The sequence below is a fragment of the Malaclemys terrapin genome, chromosome 3, assembly GCF_027887155.1.
Source record: "Malaclemys terrapin pileata isolate rMalTer1 chromosome 3, rMalTer1.hap1, whole genome shotgun sequence".
Classification (NCBI taxonomy): domain Eukaryota; kingdom Metazoa; phylum Chordata; order Testudines; family Emydidae; genus Malaclemys; species Malaclemys terrapin.
The window spans coordinates 6,006,935-6,031,562 of NC_071507.1; the positions used below are offsets into that span (position 1 = coordinate 6,006,935).

Here is a 24,628-nt window from a genome sequence, read left to right on the forward strand (position 1 = left end):
CGCTTTGGGGGCCCCCGCAGGCTGGCATGGTCTGTCCCAGAAGTAACGGTGTCAGAAGTGACGAATCATCACTTTCACCCCGGGCCCCGCCCCCATCAGGGATGACCCTGGACCTGGGGCCCAGAATCGCTCTCGGTGGGCCTGGACATAGCTTAGGTCGACCTTTTGCGGAGTCTACACCGCGCTGGGTCAACAGGAGAAACTCTCCCATTGACTTACCTTATACTTCTTGTTCCGGTGGAGTACCGGAGTCGACGGGAGAGCGATCTGCGGTCGATTTAGCGGGTCTTCAGTAGACCTGTTAAATCAACCCCCAATGGATTGATCACCCCAGCGCTGATCCCCAATAAGTGCATATATGCCCTTAGTCTTTTAGTAAAATGGGAATAGTAATATTTCCCTAGCTTCCTCCGTTGTGAGAATGAACATTAAAAATTACCAGGTGCTCAGAAGCTATTACAGTGGGGACCATTTCAATATTATTGAGAAAGGACAACAAGTTGATGAAGTTTGCCATCGACACCTGTTAGGAGTTTTTTTTGTGTTGGTTGGTTTTTTTATAGTAAAAGGTACTGAGAATGGCAAGACATTCCAGATAGATTTAAGTACATTCGGAAACTGGGCAGCAGATTAAATGTAACTGGAATAAATGTAAAATAAAACATATTAGCAAAATGTCCCTAAATTCTCCTATGACGACAGGCTGTGAATTTGGGAGGACAGTCTGAGAAATATATCTTAGGAGTCGTCATGGATATGAACATGTCTCTGATATGCCCTCCAAACACAAAGCAATGAAAGACTAAGTAAAATATTTGGGTGCAGTAATAAAAATAAAAAAAGAGAAAATAATATAGCATTCTTTTTTAAATCTGAACTTTGAAGTGTTTTCTTGTCTATCCCATCCAGATGCAGCTACATTACTTAGCTGTGCTCTAATGACCCCACATATGGAGAAAGAGAAGGAAACACCCCTGTAGAGTGAAAGACGTCACCAATACATCTGCTCTCCAACTGTACAATACAAAAGGAATGTAGTCAGCCTGAATACACAGATTGTTTGAAACTGCCAAGATGTTCTAGCCTAGATCCTGAGCTACAGCCAAACTGTACTCAGCACAATTCTCCAGTGGGAATGAAAAGGTAGCTTTGAGCCACATTTCCACCCGTCCAATCCAAGGGCCATCCACCTATTCGACTGGTCCCTGGCAAAAATGAGAGCAGCCTTGGGGCTGTTTTTACTTTGGCTGCTAATGTCACAAGGGGACATTCTGGTAGCTAGAGATTACTAGGGCACACACGTGTCCTAATCATACCCCTTTTTGTCTAGTTACCCACATACCAGTGCGCAAGGCTGGTGGGAAGTGCTTGTACCACCCAAAAAATCCCTTACATGGGGAAGGAGGAGAAAGGAGGGTGGAAATCTTCAGTGACCAGTTAAATTGATGTTACAGCTGCTTATGTTGCTATAGTGTCAAAAAGAAGCCTTCATAACTTGGAGAATTTGGTCTCCTAATATAATTGTCTTACAATAAGGAGGCTTGAAATAAAGGAGATAAAATGGTCAGTTTGTGTTTGTTTGTTTTAGTTACCATGAGGTCTTGTTTTGTTTGTTTCTTAGTTGAAAACAGCAATAGTTTTCAACAATTATACATAAACTAATGAGAGCATCTCACTTACCAAAAAAAAAAAAAAAAAATCATCAAGACCCGATTCAGTAAAGCACAATGCATGTGCTTAAGTCCCACTGAAGTCAATGTAGACCATATATATCCTCCTAAACTCCCGGCCTCCACCATGTCTGAAGATAATCTCCACATACTCCTGAGAAATTGAGATAGCTTGATCATATTAATGAATTGCCTGGCCATTCACTCGAAATGAAAAAGACTGTTGATTGCCACCAAATAAACACAAAGGCTGGGTTTATACAAAGCAGGACATAACCAGGATGTGTTCCAAAAACGGAGAAGCTAATTCTATCCCCAAATGAACCTGGTTATTTTTGATTGCATGAGGCTTTCCGTAAGTTACCACAGGGGAAAAAGCTCTATCACTGCAATATAACTCATGCCTCATTTGTTTTCCAATGACTTGCCTAATAAGACTGTGTTAAAATAATAGACAAACAAAATCTGTATTGCATTAACGGAGCATTTTAGCATGCAAGTATGTCATTGTAATCGGACTATGAAGCTGTCAAAGTGAAAATTAATGACATGATGCTTTGTCAATTAACATTATAACCCCCTATGTGCTGGGGAGTCTAGGCACGTCCACTGCCAGCTAAGGACTTAAAAGGAAGACTTGCACTTTGGTTTTTAAACAACAGCTGGATTGATAAATATATATTTTAAAATGAGTACGGCTGGGATTTTCCAAGGAACTTAAGGTGTCCAAATCCCTTTGAAATTCAGAGGAAGATGGGCACCTAACTCCTTTAAGTTTTGGGGTTTTTTTTAAACCCCAGGCTATAGCATTACAATTCAAACCCGACATACTAGCTAAGAAATGCCTACAGAAGTTTTAACTTCTCCATGGCTGTAGGTAGTTCTGATCCATCTTGCAGGACAGACAGCGAGTAGGGTTGTGTCTGACCTGCCATACCCATATGTCCCACTGCACTATTGTGGACACCCTCTACTGCCACCTTTCCAGCATACATATAGCGCACAGTTCACAGATACTGACCATCCTTCATCAAGGAGCGGAGTAGAGGGGAGAAAGAGGAAAATCTCTCAATTGGTTGAACCTTGAATACCAGACTCCAGGGACTTGTCTACACTCGGAAATTTTGTACCCATTTTCCATCAGTGGTGCAGCAATACCAATGCTAGCAACAGCGTAAGCTCTAGTGTAGATAAGGTGTCAGTTATCGGTGTGCCAGTTGTTAAAACACTTGAGCCCTCTATTCTCCACTGCTTCCAACATTTGCTCAGTGCTTGAAGTACGTCAGGTTGAGGGGCTCACAGACTTGAGAAATAAAATTTCTAAGAAGTGAGCTGGACAGCTCAAAGTTGCACATTCTTAGTACCACCTGGGAGAAAGCCACCTCGGACTGGCTGCTTTTCTCCACTTGCCTCAGCCTGTCTCCTGGGGTAGGTAGGGCAGTTGGCAGGAAACAGGCACAGTTCTCTTCCTCCCCTCCCCCTTCAGCAAGAGAACATCATTCTCACACAAAGAGAGGGGGAGAAGGGAGCAGAAAGAGCCCATCCCCTCAAGGCAGCTCCCTTCCCTCGTCCTCCCCCTCCAAGCAACAACAGCTCCTCCACTCTCCCTGAATCACCCAGCCTGGGAAGGAGTGTGGACCCCAGGCCAGAGAGAGAGGAATAAAGGGACCCTAGGAGCTGAAGGAGGAGCAGGGGTGTGGGGGGAGGGGGCGGAGGGAGGGGAATTGACTGAGGGGCGGGGCTGGAGGGGACAGAATAGATTGGGCAAAATTGATTTGGGAGTTGGGATGCAGAATTAATTGCTGGGCAGGAGGATTAACTGATGTGAGGATACGGAGACATCCTACGCGCTCCCTCCCCCCCTACACACACATTTCTGGCCATTTTAAGCACTGCATTTACTAGCACCAGCATCACTAAGATTTTATTAGAAAACTGGTACAAAACACTATAGTGTAGACACACTGTAGCGCTGATTCCACTCTGGAGAACTGATCCATTTATAACTGAACTGGTGAGATTTCACTGGTGCAAGTACCAATGCTGCTTTTAATGCACTTTTGCCAGACAGCTGCTCTTGCAATGCAGTTGCATTGTCCTCCGAATACCTACCTCACAGCCCCCAGCACAGTTCCCTGAAGCAATGGCTTCTGGGAGATTTCAGAATGCCTTCTGGAAAGACTGTTTAAACCAGTGGAGCTATTATGTAAGCTATCCCCATTCATACTGGCACTCGTGAGAGGCACACCATGGTTAGCTTTGCTGGAAGCAAGTCTAATCCAAACTGCTGTGCTTGTCTCTGCACCATTGGGAGCACAGAGGTTCATGGGCACATGAAGTGTTGCTGGCATGCTAGGCATACCAAATGTCTCTTCTGTAGACAAGGCATTAGGGTACAATTTGCTGGGAGGGATTCCAGACAGCAAGAGATGTTTTCAGCCTTGGTGCGGGAAGGGCAACAGCTGTGAAATGTCTGGAATGTAACCTGCTGGGGGGAAGATTAGGGTGTGACTAGAACAGATGGGGAAGGCGGGGCAAGTAAGACTCAGCAGGATGGCAGCTGCCAGGGTCAGTTACGTTTTAGCTTTTTATGTAGGTTAGCAGCAATGCCAGGCAAAGAGAGTCAATACCATTATTTCTGAAAGATCCATCTCTTCAGTGTCAAGTAACTAAGTTTGCAGCAGTATGACAATATTCTGAGACAAAAACAATCCAAACATATTAATTCAGCACCAGCCAGCCCTCCTAGCATTTCAGTCACTACTTACAGGCCCTGTCTACATTAGAGAAACTTGTACTTTTTCAGCAGTGGTGTAAGGTGTAGTGCAGACTGGTCCGGGAGCAGAATTAAACAGAAATGCCTGTGTCTGGTCTGCACTACTATTTACGCTGTCAGTAGACCTGGGGCAGAATTACAGATTTTCCTAGTGGAGAATCACTCTGTGGATACCTCTTCACTGCAGAGTTAACTCATGTTTCTAAACAGGTGTTGCCCCAATTCCTCTCCCATCCATACAAAATCCTCTCCCCCAAGTTTAGAGGGACTTTCAATCCAAGCCAGCCGCTCATCTGAGCCATCGGCCAAAACTCAAGTGTTGCTTTCATTTGGGTGGGCAATCCACCCACTTCGCAGTAAGATTGCAGGCTAAACCACTCAATGTCCTCCAATTCCTTCCCACAATTCCCTACCATGTGCCCAAAATGACAAACCAGTTCTCCCACAATTCATTGGGAAAGAATCTGAGCGGTTGCAGTGCACAGGATCCTAGCGACACCCATGGGGAGGATGCAGTAAATGGGTTATGGCTTTGCAGTGTGGCTGCTCACACCCAGGCTGAGTTCCCCAGGTGCTAATCACTTGGGTTGACTGGCAATGAAAAGGGGGAACAGCTAGGTCAAAAACTCAGCAGGATAGTTCCTGACACATGCTCCCTGGGGAAGTGGGAATCTGTAGCGGTGCACAACGGGTGGGAATGGGGGAGGGGGTAGTAGACTTTTCATTCATGGGGAGCCTAAGGATCTGTGGAAAGCTCTGGCCCATTGGTTTTGGGGAATCCACAGGGCGTGCCTTCCCCAAGCAGATGCTCCTGATTAGCTTAGTGAGGGTAAAAAACACTGGATCTGAAGTTAATGTTGTTCAGGAATTCAGGCACTTCCAAGGAGTATTCAGTGGGATTCTGAGGAGCCCATGATGCCTATAGCAGGGGCACCACACTGTCACCCAGCTCTGAGCAGTTAGATCTCCCCTCCAAATCCATAGAACCCCCAACTGGTGTCAGTGCTTCAGACGGTGTGCCAGGCTGTTGGTTCTTTTCCATTCTTCTATAAATGTCCTCCTGGCCCATTTCATGCAATTCTTACACTTTAGCTCTATTCTGCAGTGCAGAATGGACAGGTTCATTGGCCTTTTGTATTGAAACATAGGATATCAGTACCTGCATGCCACTGTGACAGCTAAAACAGTATCCTAAGAATCAGAGAGCATTAACCAATATCCTATGTGAAGCTATTAGCATTTCCTCTCAATAAACCCAATGCGTATGTTGCCATGGTGGATGGATTTCTTAATATCTGTTTCATCCAGTATACTGGTCTAAGCAACTTAAAAAGGGTCTAAGGGCCAGAGTTTCAAAGGCATTTAATCTCCTAAAGATATAGATAGGTACCAAGCGGGGTTTTCAAAAAGGCCTAAATGGGAATTAGGCGTCTAGCCTTCTTAGATGCTTTTGAAAATCTCACTAGATGCTTATCTGCATCTTTAGGCATCTAAATGCCTCAGAAGATCTGACCCTAAGTTAGCAGGGAAGATAACTGCAAATTCTTAAATTTAAAAAACAAGTGTTCCTGCAGTGTCCTCACTGTCTATTGTAACACTGTTTTCATTGTAACGTACAGGCGGATAATATCCAAAAGGGCAAGTATCATCAAAACCTCAGACATACACACACACGCCCCCTAGGAGTCACAGACATTTTCCACATCACAAACTAATGATTTTTATGTCAGCATGCAACAACCTTCTGTGTAAAAGCTTTCATTATATCCTTATCTTCAGGAGGGAAAAAGGATTTCTTAAATAAAATGAAAATATAAAACGAACCGCAATCCAGCAATACATTGTTGGTGCAACCGAGAGTTAACTAACTTCACACATTCTCTGCACATTAAGTATACTTTTAACATACCAACTACAGTAGTAATAAAAAATATTCATAGATTCCAAAGCCAGAAGGAACAATTGTGATAATTGAGTCTGACCTTGTGTATAATACAAAGGCCATAATTCCCTGAAATAGTTTCCGTTTGGACTACAGCATCTATTTTAGTAATAATCCAGTCCTGATTTTAAAATTGCCAGTGATGGAGAATCCACCACAACCCTTGGCAAATTGTTCCAATGGTTAATTATTCTCACTGTTAAAAAATTCCTCTTTATTTCTAGTCTGAGTTTGTCTAACTTCAACTTCCAGCCACTAGATCTTGTTATATCTTTGTGCACCATGGGGTAAATCAATGTTGCTATGTAAACTTTTACTGTTCCAATTTTGTGATTGTTGTGTTGAAATTTGCTGTCTTAATGTCACATGAAAAATGGTTGTTGCATTTAATTTCCTTGTTTTTATTTACAAATATATAACTCAGGGGAGTGGAAGAAAGAAAAATCCTGATTGTAGGACTGTGGTGTTACACAATTATGTTTTTTGCTATTCCATAGTGTTGCAGATGAGCATGTAGCTTAAAACTTAGTACATTATTTAACAGTAAATCCATGAACTCCACTTTCAGGTCACTTTTAACCAGGCATTTTAAAATATGGTCTCAGAATTGACACAGCTATTCCTCACTGAGGACTAGCCATGTACGAAATCCAGAATTTTAAAAGTCCAGTCATTTGAGTTTATCAGTACATTAAAAAAAAAATCTTAAATATCGGCTTAAAGTAGAAAAACAATATATTTTTTCATGCTCAGGTAACTCAAAAACCATTAAAGACTTTTTCTACAAGTTTTCATAAAATAATCTATGGACTGAAACTAAGCACAGAAAGATTCAACCAAAGGGAGAATTTTTTCAGAAAAATTATGAACAAAGCAAAATCAGGAGTTAGAATGAAAAAAGTCAAAGTTGTCTTGCAACTTCAACTACAGCAATACCTGCTGTAAGAACTATAAGAACAGGTGATGTCTGTGTGTGTGTGTGTGTGTATAGTGTGTATTGTCAGTAGCAGATGCAGGGAAAGCCACGAGAAACCTTTACACAGAATGTATAGTTATATACAGTATATAGCAAAAAACACACAAATGAAAGGACTGGACTTTAAATCAGACCGGAAAACTTGTAAAGTGAGACACATAGTAAGATGCTTACCAATTTACAAATAAAGCGCTCTACATATCAAAGGCTGTTTGGCATATTCTGCAGCATCAGTTTCACATAAAGCCATGTGCTTTGTGTTTGTATTTGTCTGTTCAATTACAAAATCCTAAACTGCTGGAAGACAGGATAAACTTCCAACTGTGCTAAGGCAAGTTCTCGCAGCATAGCTTTGTAAAAGTACCAAGGTTCTCTGCAGCTGGTAGTGAGATTATAAACAGCCATACTTTTCAAAGCAAATGTGTCTTCCTAATTATTGAAGTAAATCAGATCTTCCTTTTACCTTAAAGAAACTTCCTCTCTTTTCCAGACAACGGGCTTCCATTGTCACAGACGACATCTTCCCTGGGAAGACTCCACTGAACGTCTTGAACTCCTAAAAGTAGAGACATTTTTAAAGGTTAGTCCAGTCTGTAGGAAATTCCTTTCTAAGCCACAGGAACAGTCACAACAACAGTGCTGCCAAGATCTTTTTCCGTCAACAACATAGTGCCATTGATTTCCCACCAAAGCCCTTACATATCCTTTTTGTCTATTATTTCCTATAAATTGCACTGCTTCAAAAGACAGCTACTAGAAGTTCCGTTTCTCCCCCCTTCCCCTTCACAACTGATCCTGTAATGCTCTCTGAGAGGATTTTAATGCACTCATTAAAAAAGAATGCTAAAACATAATGATTGCTTTGTTTGTTTGCTTGACCTCAGTCTGAAGTACAAATAGAACAAATGTTCGATGTCACCACAATCCGCTCCCAAAGAGTACAGCGTTAATGTAGCTGATCAGAGAAAAAAATATCATCAGCAAGGGACAGAGAACAAGTTACTGTAAATGTAAAGGGGGAGGGGGGAAATCCTACTTTAAGACGATGAAATAATCATTAACCTTTCTGACCCTTGCATCAGAGAAATTTATACTGGGGACGCAATTATAAAGATATCACCTTTTCCCATAGCAATTACAAAGATATCACCTTTTTCCATAGCTGAATAAAATGTGATTCACTGAATAGAATGACTGCACAAACATATCTTTACTATATGCATGTATCCATAAATATATTTAGCTGAAAACTGTCTCAATTGACTCAAGCTTGTATTTCCTGCAAACATAGTCCTGAACTAAACAAAGGTCAAAATCTGCAGTCCTTAGTCATCATTTTTCACCTTAACTTAAAAACTCATTCTCCTCCTTCCCCGCCCCCACCCCCCACCCCCGCTTCATTAAATTACATTAGTTTATTATGTTGGCGTTTTCACCTAATTATCTACAACTCTTGGATGTGCAAAATGTACCATACACAGAAAACGTGACGCTTGTTTGTATACAAATGTAAGTGAAAAATTGAATAGCTGCAGTTTAAGTCTGAGTGAAAGTAGCAGCTGAGCCAAAAATGTCTGCAAGAGCTTTAAAAAAAAAACAACCACCACCAGCCACTCTTGCTTTCCTTTATTGGCATTATTCGAAGGAGCCAAAAAGGACAAAGACCAAGGTCAAGGACGAAGGAGGAGTTAAAAAAATAATACTAAACGGGTGACTGAAAAGAGTGGAGAAGCAACAGATAAAAGACCTACAAAAGAACGAGAGGGAAAACTATGAGCTAGAAGAGGAGAGAGGGAGAAAACCGAGTATTTTCTTTCATTTTAGCATGTAACAGGAAGCTTACCATTCGCCCCGCCCTGAACCTGTGCCCATTTCTAGAGCTAATCTGAAAGTGCAGAAGGTTAGAAGAGGTGATCGTTTTTCACTTATGAGGTGCGGCCAGAAAGAAAAGTATTAGGGCTGGGAAAATCAGGAATGAGCCTGTTTTCAAGAGACTTTCAATCTGAATCTTGAATTCTGTACGCCTAACCAAACTGACCTCAAACTCCACTGGTTTCAGGGCTGCCCAGGGGGGGAGGGGGGCAATTTTCCCCAGGCCCCGGGCTCCAGAGGGACCCCCAAGAGAACGGCTGAGGCTCCCGCCTCCGCTCCTCTCCAGGAGCCTCAGCGCATCCAGAAGCGTCCCTGAACAGCTGCAGCGTGGCTCCAGCAGGGCCTGAGCTCCTCCCCGCTCAGAGCCACGTGGTAAGGGGGCGGGGCTGCGAGCTCCAGGCCGAGCAGAAAGAGCTCAGGCCCCGCTGGAGCTCGCAGCCCCGCCCCCTTACCGCACAGCTCTGAGCGGGGAGGAGCTCAGGCCCTGCTGGAGCCACGCTGCACCACTGTTCAGGGATGCTCCGGGATGCGACGCACTAAGGGGGGGTGGGGAACTGGAGGTAAGAGGCCTGGGGGGTTGGATAAGGGGCAGGGAGTCCCGGGGACAGTCAGGGGACAGGGAGGGGGCAGAGGTTGGGGGGGCGGTCAGGGGATAGGGAATGGGGGGGCTGGATCGTGGGCGTTCCGGGGGTCTGTCAGGATTCAGCGGGGGGGGGGGAGGGATAGGGGTCAGGGCAGTCAGGTGACAGGGAGCAGGGGTGGGGTCCCGGGGTGGTGGTAGTGGGGGGGTCTCTAGGGGGCGGTAGGGAGCAAGGAGCAGGATGGGTCAGGGATTCTGAGGGAGGCGGGCAGTTGGGGGGGGGGCAGGAAGTGTGTGGGAGTCGGATAGGGGGCAAGGCCAAGCTGTTTGGGAGGCACAGCCTTCTCTACCCTAAAGCTCATTCAGCAGTTTGAGGCTTGCAGAAGAGACAAGCTGTTAGCTTTTCCGTTAGGGCTACCATCCCTTTCACTTCTCATGCCAAATTACAGTCTATATTTAATTTCAGTGTCATAGGGAGATTCATGTCAGGGGAGGGGAGCTTCATTTAAAAATAGCCACTGGGGGAGGGATCACATGAGAAGAGCAATATCCTACACCACCTACCTCCTTCCCAACCCTACCAAGGGAGACCCCCCTCCCCTGCATTCCCTCAGGCTTCAAAGGGGTTAATTCAGTGGTTCTCAAACTTTTGTACTGGTGACCCCTTTCACATAGCAAACCTCTGAGTGTGACCCCCCCCCTTATAAATTGAGATCACTTTTTTATATATTTAACACTATTATAAATGCTGGAGGCAAAGCGGAGTTTGAGGTGGAGGCTGACAGCTTGCGACCCCCAGTAATAACCTCGTGACCCCCTGAGGGGTCCTGACCCCCAGTTTGAGAACCCCTGGGTTAATTTAATTTTAGCACCCTGTGTCCATTCACATGCATGTGCTATTTTGAGCATTTCAGTTTTCACAACATAGGCTCATCCCAGATTCTGGAACAAGCTCAAATGCTCAGTTCGTGGAGTATGTACATAAGCTATATTAAAGACAAACCCACAGTAACCATCTCCAGTTTGTGAGGGACCCCATGGAGCCAGTCTCTAGGAAACAGATAAATGCATGGAGGTTAAGTCCATTAATGGCTATTAGCCAGGATGGGTAACAAATGGTGTCCCTAGCCTCTATCAGAGGATGGAGATGGATGGCAGGAGAGAGATCACTTGATCGTTACCTGTTAGGTTCACTCCCTCTGGGGCACTTGGCATTGGCCATTGTCGGTAGACAGGATACTGGGCTGGACGGACCTTTGGTTTGACCCAGTATGTCTGTTCTTATGTTCTAACCTAAATGAACCCGACGTTATGGAGACAGATATGAGTCAAGGAAGCCAGCAGAGTATCAGAAACCTGGAAAAATCTCTGACTGGATGGTCTCAGGCGTGGGGCAATCTCCCCCGGGCCCCGCAGGGGCCCCCACAAGTATATAGTATTGCAATTTTTTTTTATGGAAGGGGCCCCCGAAATTGCTTTGCCCCAGGCCTCCTGAATCCTCTGGGCAGCCCTGATTGGTTTACCAGGGTACTTTTACACTTCAAAGTGGAGGTGTACATTCCAGCGGAAGAAGACATACCCATGTTAGCTCTGATCTATTTTTAGCACAGTAGCTTGAAGTATAGCCGCAGCAGCATGAATATTGGGAGGGGCTAGCTGCCCTGCTATGCACCTAGTGTCTTGGATGGGATCATACCTGGGGAGACTGTCCCCTCCCACCACTTGTGCCACCATGGCTACACTTCTGTTTTTAGCATGCTAGCTCAATCAGAGCTGGCATGGGTACATCTCCTTGAGCTGGAATTTACACTTCCAGCTTGCACTGTAGACATACCCCCAGGAGTAGCTAGAAGCAGGTACTCTCTTTAAAGAGATGTGGTTAACTTTTCTAATTTTAAGAGAGATTTAAGTTTCTGACAGAGCTCTCTTTAAATAGTAAGGCCTAATTTGTTTTGTTTAAATTTCATTATTTATATTTCCTGGCTGATGCTAATAAGGGTCTTTTTCAGTAAGGAACTAAAGAGTGATCCTTGGACTAGTCACTTAATCTCTCTGTGCCTCAGTTCCCCATCTGTAAAATGGGACTAAAACCTCTTCCCTTCTCCCAACCTTTGTCCCTCTTCTCCATTTAGATAGCAAGAGACTGCCCCAAAGAGTTTACTACGTACACGTACAGCATTTAACACGGTGGGGTTCTGGTCTCAGCTGGGGCTTCTAGGTGCTACTGTCATGCTAACACCTCCACCACCACTCCACACACATACACACCCCAAATGTGTTTAGGAGCTTTGGAGGAAAGATCAGCCCCCAAGGTCTTGGTCATGGAGCCAAAAAGGCAAAGACCAAGGTCAAGGACGAAGGACTTTATAATAAACAAATTCCCAGCAAGGTAGCGGACACCTTAAAGTGTACCGGAAAACCCAAGATCAAACTCAGTTGATTTTTCAACATTTCCCCCCAAAAACTGACTCAAAAACCTTCTGTTAAACCAATTACAGTACTCTTAATTCCTCTTCCAGACCAGTCCCTTATCCTCTTTAGCAGATCTTTCTAAATAATAAATAAAATAATAATAATGTATATTTCCTTTTGTGCTTCACATTAAAGCAGAACTTCTCAGCTCCAAATACGCCTCTCTATTCAAGATCCAGCACTAAGGGCAACTTTATACATCAGCCAAACCTTAGTTTCTGTGAAAAGCACAGACTCCTTAAATTACACCCATTCCTCCTTTAAAATATCCTGTTTCATCTCCCCAGTTGCCAGAGAAAGAAACAGCTTCATCTGTCCAGAGTAAGCTCCATGCATACTCTAGCATTTCACAATGAACTGAGCCACACTTGATCATACACTCATTTACCCAAATAAAGGTATAAAACAGGCTGAAGTAGGTAAAGAACAAAAGCCATCAGTTTAGCAGCGGCAACTGCCTTTCTCCTAAAAGGATAGCACAAATGGAACCGTATAACCAAGAGATTAGGAAAGAAGTCTCATGAATTCTGGAAATAAAGCATAAGTTTTTAAACAGACGGTAATTAACCATTGAGACAACTACATCACAATTTTTAAATCAAAATTAGATAATTTTCTAAAAGATCTGCTCTAGGACTTATTTTTTGGGACGTTCTATGGCCTGCGCTACACATGAGATCAAACTACATGATCATAGTGATCCCTTCTGGCCTGGGAATCTATGAATCAATATTTTAGTGCAACACTGTGAAAACCCACAAGCAAGGAAATGGTCCTGTGGCTGTTCTTATCAACAGGTAAATGCAACAAGAGAAAAAGGTTTCCTCATTAAATCTTAGCCTCCTATTTTACGCTATGTCCACACTGCAATCAAAGATATGATTTTGCAGCTCATGTAGGCAAACCCCCACTAGCTTTAGTCTAGCTAGCATGGCTAAAGATAGCAGGGAAGGTGCAGTCTTCAGCCCTGGCTCGAAATGCAAGTATGTACCGCAGGTTCCAGGTGGGCTTGTTCAGCAAACCCTGAAGCCCACCACTACCTCTTCACTGCTATTTTTAGCCACACTAACTAGATTGTTGGGCCTATGCAAGCTGCAATCCCACCGCCGATTTGCAGCATTGACATAGCCTAAGGCCTGGTCTACACTGGGGGGGAGGGAGGAGGAAATTGATCTAAGTTACGCAACTTCAGTCATGTGAATAACGTAGCTGAAGTCAACGTACTTAGATTGACTTACCGTGGTGTCTTCACCGCGGTGAGTCGACTGCTGCCGCTCCCCCGTCGACTCCGCCTGTGCCTCTCGCGGCGCTGGAGTACAGGAGTCGACGGGAGAGCGCTCGGGGGTCGATTTATCACGGCTAGACTATACACGATAAATCAATCCCCACTGGATCGATCGCTGCCCGCCGATCCAGCAGGTAGTGTAGACATATCGTTAGAGACAGAGTGCAAAAAAGATCTGGAAAGCTTCTTAACTGGTGAAAAACATTCACACCCATATCATTAAAAATGGCTCAATGGATTTTAATGAAACTTTAAAAAAATATATTTTTAGTGCTAAAATGAAGCAAGAGAAATTTTGGCTAAAAGGCTGATGTACAGAGAGAGTTGTAAGAATAGAAGTGCCATTATGACCTAAGTCCCCAATTCAGCTAACCACTAACAGCTTAACTTTAATCACATGCTTAAATCCCATTCACTTTAATGGGACTTAAACATATGCTTACGCATTTTGCTGCTATGGGGCCTGAGTGATAGCACTGCTACCACAATTCTATACACTTACCTACCTACTTAGGTTTTAATACAGTTGCTCCCATGAGCAATAAAAACAAATGCACAAAATTAAATAAACATTTATCCCCCAGCCCTACCGGTAGGAACAAGCTGCAAGTTACTGTTTGTTTGGTTTTATGTAAAGCGGGAAGATGCTGCTGTGTTTGAAAGAGTTAGTGCAAGAAAGCTAAGTGAAAGAGGTGGGGTTTGAATTTAGCTCAGAATATGCAAAAAGTAGCAGGTCAAGCTTATTTCTTTTAGCAGCAAATGCCATAACCTTGGGTCCAGCTCCTGCCAATTTGGGTCTTCCCATGTTTGTCAACAGCATCACTTTGCCAGTGCAGCGAAGCTGTCATCAGGTCATGGTCTCTAAAAGGGGACCCGGTCTCCCAAGCAGCCAGGGCCAAGACCAGGTAGGGCTTTGAAAATCAGTATAGTGACCTTGAACTGGACTCAGAGTTCAATCAGGAGAGGCATTATCAGGTGGTTTGTTCCCAATAACCTAGGTTGGCCAACAGATGAGTATAGAATACATGTATTATTTATTTATTCAGCATTCAGAATGTAGTTCAGTGCTGTACAAAACACAGATGCTGCCCCTGCCAGCAATGAGCTTTTATCTCAATTAGACGCAGTGAGTACAGACTTACACTTGATTCTGCATTCAGGTCTGCTAGTACAGATGTCTATTAAAGTCAGTGGGGCTCTATGTTGGTACAAGGGCCTGTACTAGTGGATCTGATTGCAATATCAGGGCCACCATTTCAAATATCCATAAATCATTTTTGTGGATACAGACTAACACGGCTACCCCTCTGATAGCAAAACCACTACTATTAATTATAAAAATAAAAAAAACAATCACAAGACACAGTGAAAATCTCTGCTATTTCCCCCAAGACAAAGGTCAGACGTCTCAGTTACACTAAGCCTTTACCCTGTCTGGCCCTTACTGTAACTGAGAAGCAGGAGGTGGCAGTTCAGTTTTCGTAATGCAGAGCTTGAGTGGATGTTGGGACATCCAGGAGAAGATGTAGTTTATGGCATTGCATTTCAGAGGAATCAACAAAGCAGATTTTTTTTTCTCTCCCCCTCCCCCCCCCCCCCACGTCCAGATTCTAGACAGCCAAAGAAAAGCAGTACTTGTAATTGTATAGTCTAGCACAGGGGTTCTCAAACTGGGGGTCGGGACCCCTCAGGGGGTCGTGAGGTTATTACATGGGGGGGTCACAAGCTGTCAGCCTCCATCCCAAACCCTGCTTTGTCTCCAGCATCTATAATGGTGGTAAATATATTAAAAAGTGTTTTTAATTTATAAGGGGGGGGGTCGCACTCTCAGGCTTGCTAGGTGAAAGGGGTCACCAGTAACAAAAGTCTGAGAATCCCTGGTCTAGCAGGAGGGAAGGAGCCATCCAGGAATTACAGAACTTGCATCTGCACCCAGGAATCAGGTAAGATGTCAGTGATAACATCTGCCTCTGTTTTTCAGGAACCAACAGCTCTATGGGTTACAATGCAGGTAATGCACTGCATACTTTCACAAACACGAAAACAGCAAGATTACCGATCCTACCTTCCAGCTGGGTAGACAAAAGGTACGTACACAGATACACCTCTACCCCGGTATAACGTGACCCGATAACACACGAATTCGGATATAACGCGGTAAAGCAGCGCTCCGTGGGGGGACGGGCTGCGTGCGCCGGTGGATCAAAGCAAGTTTGATATAACGCGGTTTCATCTATAATGCGGTAAGATTTTTGGCTCCCAAGGACAGCGTTATATCAGGGTAGAGGTGTAGTTCCCATTAATTATAGATACACACTAAATGCTGTTCTGCTCTGAAAAATGCCATTGTGCAATTCGGCTTATTGTATCTCTCTACTTTCCGGATCAAATGTACTCTGTTTGAAATGCTCCATTTTTTTCTCTTACTTGCCAACCCCATAAACTCACTCTGAGATCTGAAAGTCAAACTGGGATTTTCTCCGCAGTTACACCTGTGAAATCCCCTTGTCTTCAAACATGCCCTGACGAACACATGTGCAGCCTCAGTCATGGTTTAGCTGAATATGACATAGATGTAACAAAGGGATTAATTTGGCCTACAGAACCTGGATTCCTTGTGACAATCAATGAGAAGGGAAGAATGTAGTTTGGCTCTCAGATCCTGGGAAGAGATGACAGGACTAGCAGTTAAAAACAAAACAAATTTTGCTAAGTACGTTGATTGGATCAGGAAGTACTGAGAAAAACATTAAACATGGAAACTTATGTTTAGGTCATGACAAGAGCCATAAAATCAGATTGAAGCTATACAGTAGACAGAGATGAGGGTTTATATTTATTTGTTTATAAGGCATTTATATGGAATTTTTTTTTTTTTAAACAGAGTCTGAAAAAAGCCCTCATGAAAGGGTAAAACACAATTTACTCACGTATTTGAGTATTATCTCTGCAGGCTTACTTTTGTGTTGGGTAGTAAGTAGCCAAAAGAAAAATTCAGAGAGTGGTTATAATGATCTGATTTGTTCTGGGTGTTGGTACACTATATACAATTAAGCATTTATTACGTTATATGCAACGTATGCATATTTATTATATTTTTTTAAATTGTGTCAGTTAAATATGATTCTGCTCTCTGTCATACCAGTTTTTGCCCAGGGCAACTCCACTGATTTCCGTGAAGTTACCTCCATATAAAATTGGTGGAACACAGGGGAGAATCAGGCCCAGGATGTTTACAATTCCTCCTTTTCCTCACTCAAACAGGCACTTCACACATTCAGATCGGGTTTAAAGGCAGCCTGAGAGTAAATAAGCCTTAACTAGGTGCAACTATAATTCACTCCACTTTTCTGGCCCTTACACATGGCTAAAGCAATGTCAAGAGATTCTTAGCATAAATGAAAATTCAGGCCAAAAAATATATTTGCTCATATTATGGAATGACTGCAAAGCAGAAGCTTAAAAGCCAAGGCATGCAAATACAAGTTAAGCACACGCCTGATTGTTTTGCTGAATCAGATATTTCTAATTTCAGTGCAGAGTGAATTTTTCCACCTGTAGTGAAAGGACTAGTGCCCCTACCATCCATGCTGACTACAATCTCAAAGTGCTACCTAGGCCTGATCTACACTAGGGAATTTGGTTATTTTTGCTATGGTGGTCAGGGGTCTGAAAAATCCACACCCCTGGGCAGCATAGTTAAGCCAATTAACATCCCTGTATAGACAGTGCTAGGCCAATGGAAGAATTCTTCTGTCGACCTAGCTATCGACTCTTAGGGAGATGGATACGTTGACTGGAGAATCCCTGCCATCAGCATAGGTTGGGTCTACACTGAAGCACTACAGGGGCTCGCTGTGCTGCTGTAACATTTTAAGTGTACAGGAGCCCTTAGTTGTGCAGGAATGTTGGAGGAGGAGGAGGAATAGCAGATTAGAATGTTCTGCTTTAACTCGTTCCAGGAATTCATGCAACACCTTAATTATACAAAATATATTAATAAGGAACGCAACAAAAAGGTGCTGAGTTGGTTTGTTAAAAAACTAATCTATTCATCTGTGTAAATGTGTTGTTTTTAAGAAATAAAAAGTTAGTTCTAATCTGAACATATCTGCATGTCTTTTGAAAGCTACAAATAATGAAACTGGCTATTAAGAGGTTTTTTTTAATTAAAAATGTAATATTAATAAAGGCAAAGTCCACTGAGTTCAGAGATTTTTTTTTTTTTTAATTTAAAATGTTTCCAAAAACCAGTCAAATCCTTTAGTTCTCTTTTCCTACAACAATGAAGCAGTTGTCACACTGTAGTTGTGAAATGGTGTCCAATTTAATGATCTTTCCAATGAAGAGTGTTAATGAAGGCCAGTGGAATCTCCCTTGGTGCCATGGAAACAATGACTATCAATAGGCTTGGAAGGATTAGATCTTTATTGATAAAGGTCAGCAAATATCCACTTCATTGTACATACACAAACCAACAAAAAATATTTCCACCGATAATACTTGAAATTTAGAGATAGACAAAGAAAGAAAAATGATGCTTCTGACTACATGGAGCTATGCCATTTTATACCAGCAGAGCTTTGGCCCATTTTATGCGATAAACACACACCAGAACAACAGTACTGCATAAAGCTCCAATAGTTTCAGTTAACAAATTACATACATACAAGCTGTATTATCTAATTATACTGAACATGTAGTTTATATTACCTGCGTCGACCTACCTAACCCTAGCTAGTTAGAGAATGTGTATTCGCCTGAATAGGAGACCCACCTGTGAAAAAAAGTTAGCTTGCTAACTCCACACAGCTCCTGATTCAAAGCCCATTTACATCACTAGAACATTGTACTGTGGTTAGGGTCGTGTATTGTAGATAATCCCAGTGAGGCAAACTCCAACATTTGTAGAATCCATTAACTCTGAACAGAGTCTATTCAGTACTTTTTTCTAGGTTTCAGGTACTTATGAGGCCATATCATGCCTCAATCAGTGCATCCAACTCCCCCTGACATCACTGGAAACTGCACACAAGAACAGAGGATAATGGAGCTCTACCTAGTTTTCTGAGTCTAGACAGACCAGCCTGGAAAGCTACACGACCTAGTCTAACAGTAACCAAAGTCAGAGTAATCCCAAAGCACATATCCAGGGAAGAGTAGGTCCTGTACTTTTAGTTAGCACTTATTTATTCGGTCTCATTTAGCATTCCTCATTGGGAAAATAAACTCATCTTTAGAATCATTTTCATTTTTGTTCTGTGTTTCTCTCCCTTCTACATCCTCCTTCATGTTTCTCTCCTCCGTTTGTCTTTGCATCTCTCCTCCTTTCTTCTCCCTACCTGGCAGGAGCTACCAATTCCTGGAACCTGTGGGTTTACTGCAACCTGGTTCTCAACCCCATCTGATACAATGACCAGTGATGAAATCATTAACAATAGCAAGTAAAGTGCATGCATTGGCTTTGGAGTTTACACCCCAATCACATTAATGGGGGAGATGATGAGTTCACACCCTCGCAATGCCCTTGTTTCAGGCTGTCTGCAGACTCAGGAAGACAGAACTGAATTAGGGCATGGCTATACTGGAAACTTCAAAGCGCTGTTGCGGGAATGCTCCCGTGGCAGCGCTTTGAAGTGCGAGTGTGGTCACGCACAAGCGCTGGGAGAAAGCTTTCCCAGTGCTCCTGGTAACCAACCTCCACAAGGGGATTAGCTCTGAGCACTGGGAGGGCGGCTCCCAGCGCTCGGAACCTGTCTACACTGGCGTTTTAAAGCGCTCAGACTTGCTGAGCTCAGGGGGGTGATTTTTCACATCCCTGCGCCAGCAAGTTAGAGCGCTATAAAATGGAAGTGTAGACAAGCCCTGAGATACAAATATGAAGTGAGTGTAAGCTTTCCTTTGACACTATGAGGCTTGGTCTACACTAAACCCCCAAATCGAACTAAGGTACGCAACTTCAGCTACGTGAATAACGTAGCTGAAGTCGACATACCTTAGTTCGAACTTACCGCCGTCCAGACCCGGCAGGCAGGCTCCCCCGTCGACTCCGCGTACTCCTCGCGGCGAGCAGGATTACCGGAGTCGACGGGGAGCACTTCTGAGTTCGATTTATCGCATCCAGACTAGACGCGATAAATCGAACCCAGAAGTTCGATTGCCTGCCGCCGAACCAGCGCGGTAAGTATAGACAAGCCCTGAGAGCTAGAAACTTAAAAAAAAAAAAAAAAAATTCCACAGAATCGAATATGCTACAGGGATAATATATATCAAGCAGCCCAGATCCAGCCCATAGGCTAGGTATCTGAAAGTTCTGAACTAAACACTGAAGCAATGGAGAAAAATTCAGTGCAAATGCAGCATTCGATACTGAAATTTCTTTTATTGTTACAAAGTAACAATTTTACTGTCAAACTCCACTACCACCCCAACTGGCTCACAAAGATCAGCGGTGGGATCTTCGGCAGCCCTCAGCACTCACCTAACTCTTCTACCTTGGAAGACAACATTGAGTGCTTTTGAAAATTCCACTCTAGATCCCATTTTTGCTACTTGACGTCGTCAGGGTAGAGACTATCTTTTGTTGTTGTTAAGTTTACATAGTGCCTAGCATAATGGAGCCTCTGATCCATGACTGGGGCTACTAGGAGCTGCTGCACTGCCACTAATAAATAATGATTGTTACTCCCTACCATGGAAGAATAATCCCAACTATAAGGGCCAATCCTCAGCACGTGCAAACTGGCATAGCTCCATTGAGGTCACTGGAGTTATAATCGTTTACTCATCTTAAAATCTGGCCCCTTGCCTTCCATTTATCCAGTGTCTGGTTATGATATAGTAGCTGAAATATATTCTTCACCACCTCAGTACAGAAACATATGCTGGTTGTCTGGAAGTATTATTTATGTACCTAATAGGCCATTGTGAATCACCACCACATATCATATCAGAGCAAGAATGTTACAGCAATAAAGAGGAAATATGGGGTTTTTTTAAATTAAATTAACAAAATGCTAATAATGACCCCAGCAACAAAGCTGCACTCAGTTTCAGTGAATCTTTTTTCTGAGGGTTAAATTAAAAGCTCCCTACCTTTAAGAAAATGTAGGCTAGATACATTTTTCAAACTCTTTTTAATGAGAAGGAACATTTCTAAAAAAAAATCAGATTTGCTCTTCAGGGTAAATTAAAAGACAGACTCAAAACTTCAGATCGTAATCACATCATATGAGCCTCACACATTTTATTTCCCATTTTCTTGGTGCAACTGCATTGCCCCATCAAAAGAATTGTATTTTATTTCTAATCCACAAAGCCCTAGGTTGTCTAATTACGATGTCCTTATCTGGATGTTGGCAAACTTAAACTCTTCCCTTTGAAATTATTTCCTTTTGGAGGTCAGCTGAAGGGCTAGTTTAAGCAGCACATTGATGCAACCAAACACAGTATCACTTTGAATATCTATCAATTAAGGGCCTCAGTATGAAAACTATTTTTGGTGCCAGGATTTTAACAGACCTCTTAACTCAAACGTTACATTGTGTTAGTACAGCTGTATCCACAAGCAAAAGTAAGAGAATTATATTAAAAGGATTCCAACTTCCGTCAGTTTTCTGACTGCAGAAAGAGATTATATTCATTCTTTCAAATTATGCAACTGTCTTATTCCCCTATGTAAGTGCCCCTTTACTCCCCCGCATGGGGTACCTGCATCACAGATCGCAGAACGGGAAGAGCAGCTCCCATGGGGCAACTACTCTCCTTCCTGGGCAGGTGCGCAGTTAGGGGCAGGCATTGGGCAGAGCCTTGACTATAGTGATGTCACATGTAACTTCTCTCCCACCTCCTCCCACACCAAGGAGGAAGCAAGCACCTGAGCTGTTCCTAGGGCAATGCAATTACATGACACTGCTTACTTTGGTCTCATGGTAATTCCACAATCTAGCTTTAAGTGATTACATATACTTATACTATATAATACTATCCTAATACCAACAGTTTAACAGTTCCTATACTCTCTCTATGCACCTGTATATAATTGCTTACCTAAAATTAAATTCAGCACTGTACACTATGAGATATATATAGGTACACACACACACACACACACACACACACACAAAATCAGCAGTAATTTCCTATATCTTCTATTTTACACATACACACACAAACTCCAAGGAATTAAAAATAGAGAACATAAATAAAATCTACTCCATGTAGTAAGTAGCCTATAAGGTATATAACAGGGATCGGCAAGCTTTGGCATGTGGCCTGTCAGGGAAAGCCCCTGGCGGGCCTGGCCAGCTTGTTTACCTGCAGCATCCGCAGATTCAGCCGATCGTGGCTCCCACTGGCCACGGTTCGTCGTCCCAGGCCAGTGGGGGCTGCGGGAAGCAGCAGCCAGCACATCCCTCGGACTGCGCCACTTCCCGCAGCCCCCACTGGCCTGGACCTATGGACACGGCAGGTAAACAAATCAGCCCGGCCCACCAGGGGCTTTCCCGGACGTGCCGCGTGCCAAAGTTTGCCGATACCTGGTATAAAACCTATGGATGATTATATTTTTAAACCAATCTTTAAACCAAGTTTTTAAGTAACTTTCCAGAACTGACACAGACGTCCTCAGATTACGATGTGTCATTTCTTGTCTAAGCCTCCAAAGAGTCATCATTTCCTGTTGTCCCTAGACTGACCACAAAATGGCAACAACTTCAACCTAATAAAATCAGGGACCAGAGACTAGAGGTGTAATGAAGCATACATCCACAGAGCAGCAGCATCCTTTCACAAGCGTTGGCCATCCAATGGCCACAGCTTATTTGTCTGAGGAAAGGGAGATTCAATACTGGGCTGAAGGCAGGCTCTGTAAGTAATCCATTCTATTTTGAGAGCAGGAATGGCCAATATGTTACTCAAGCATTAAGGTCAAGATTCTCAGAAATAGCTAGTGATTTTTGGTGCCTCAGTTTCTAGGTGCCCAACCAGGGACATTTCAAAATGTGGCCTCATTTTCAGAAAGTCCAGGGCACCCACCACATGAAAAAATAAGGTTATTTTTAAGGTGTCTGCGGTTGGACCTTCAAAAATTCAAGCTCCCGCAAATCGCTATTTTCTTTTTAAAATCTTGACCTAAAATTCCCATGCCCTATCTAGTTAGCCTGAAAACACTTTTAACTATTCTCTTATATTCATGTCCTTTCTTGCCCTGTCAGGAATCCAGTGGTTCAACTCAATCGAAGAGATGACTTATAGCACTCTTTCTGTTTGGATACGGCTCAGTAATGGCCTTTGGCTGGTTCTCAATGAAGACAATTCCGATCCCGGTGTTAGGCCAATAGTGATAGGCCAATAGTGAATGATTTTGAAAATTCCACACTCTGTATATGATTGACTTTCAGGATTCTGTTTGTTTACATGAAGTAGCATGCAGTAAAGGATACTACTCGTATGCAGGACAGAGTTAGATAAGCAACCCTAACTTTGTTATCTCCTGACTTTTGAGTGCTCAGAAATGCCACCTTTACATTTTCAACACACACATACACACACGGACATAAAAGATAGCAAGGTAATTTGAAAAGGATGCTTCGATGCTCTATAGTATTTCAGTGAAAAGAAAACATGCATCTTTTAGCCATTTCAGTATTTTAAAGACTATTAAATATAATTAGGAAATTTGCATTTAAGTTCATAATTATCAAATGTTACTTGTCAAATTATAATACTGGAGCAGTTTATAGTTTTTACTAGTCTGCTATTCTAGATGTATCAGTTATGTTTAATAGATCATTTTATTTTAGAATGATAGTATCTATTATGTAAATGCAAAATAATTCATGTTTAATTTTTTTCCCTTCTGCAAATTTATTCTGATGAAAACATCATATTTTAGTGATTACTTTTTGCTAAATTATGGAGATTAAGAAAGCAAAAGATTTTTCTATTTGAAGTGGCTAATACATGAGAGGCCAAACCCAATACCTTTAAGACACCAGAAAGACTTGTATTGATTTCCATGGGCACTGGATTGGGACCTAAATTACAGTGAATTAAAAAACAGCTTGCACAAAAAGCCAATGAAGTATTTAAGCCAGTAAACCTGACTGTCATTCCAAATTATATTTTAAAATAGAAGTAGTTTATAGTACTCACCCGTTTTTGTTGCATGCAATTTCTCAGTGTATTTGCTACAATTAATTGTGCACCTGGACTTGAGCACAGCATTAGAAGTTGAGGTAATGATTTACTAGAAGGAAAGGTAAATTCTAGTTGTGTTACTAACCTTGAACTGTCTTATGTAAGACATTCTAAGAAACTATCTTTTAGAGTCTAAAATAATTTGGCTCCCATTACTCTAACATTTTACTTATGAACTGGGGTATCACCTGCTTGTTCTAAAAAAACCCAGTACTTTCAGAATCTTTATTTTTTGAAGAACTCCCAGTATAGAGATGGTTGCCCCTTTACTGCTGGCATGCAGCTTGTTCTAGGAACACAAGTTAATGTTCTTGTTTTAACTGTCATATTGGTTAAAGTTTAATATCCTTTGTCAGAGTATAAGGAACCATATTGTGGAAGAGGGGAAAGAAGATCCAGTGGGTAGGGCATAGACCTGGATTTGAGTGGTCTGCCACAGATTTCCTTTGTGAACTTGGGCAAGTCCCCAGTCCCTCTGTGTTAGTTCCCTATATGTAAAAACAGGGATAATAGCACTGTCCTATGTGAGATGTTGTGAGGATAAATGCATTAAAGAATGCTCAGATACTATGGTGTTCTGGGGCCCTGTAAGTACCTGCAGCAGATAGGAGGGAAAACATAAGAACAGTGGGCTGAGGACAGAGACCAAAATCAGGAGAGACCACAAGGAAGAAAGGAGAACATAAAAAAAGATGGTTGTGCGTAACAGGGAACCCTGTTCCAGTAGGAACTCTGGAGATGAGGATAAGAAGACAACATGTGACCACCATACAACACTAATATAAAGTCTCTGATTGCATAATAATAATTTAAAAAGGAACTCCGGGTTTCTACACCACCATATATTAGGCTCTC

The 24,628-nt window shown here is 42.7% G+C and overlaps 1 protein-coding gene across 4 annotated transcripts in view; it reads right to left on the reverse strand.

Annotated features, from left to right (window-relative positions):
- RIN2 (Ras and Rab interactor 2) overlaps nt 1–24,628 on the reverse strand; it is a 114,370-nt gene that overhangs the window by 60,320 nt on the left and 29,422 nt on the right. For 3 of the 4 annotated variants that reach the window (XM_054024004.1, XM_054024002.1, XM_054024005.1), the window contains one exon: nt 7,828–7,920. In XM_054024004.1, the coding sequence (XP_053879979.1) occupies nt 7,828–7,884 (57 nt within the window). In that variant the 5' untranslated portion in view covers nt 7,885–7,920. Of the gene's footprint in view, nt 1–7,827; nt 7,921–23,728; nt 23,759–24,628 lie in introns of those variants that run through there. The other variant, XM_054024003.1, reaches the window with a different exon arrangement.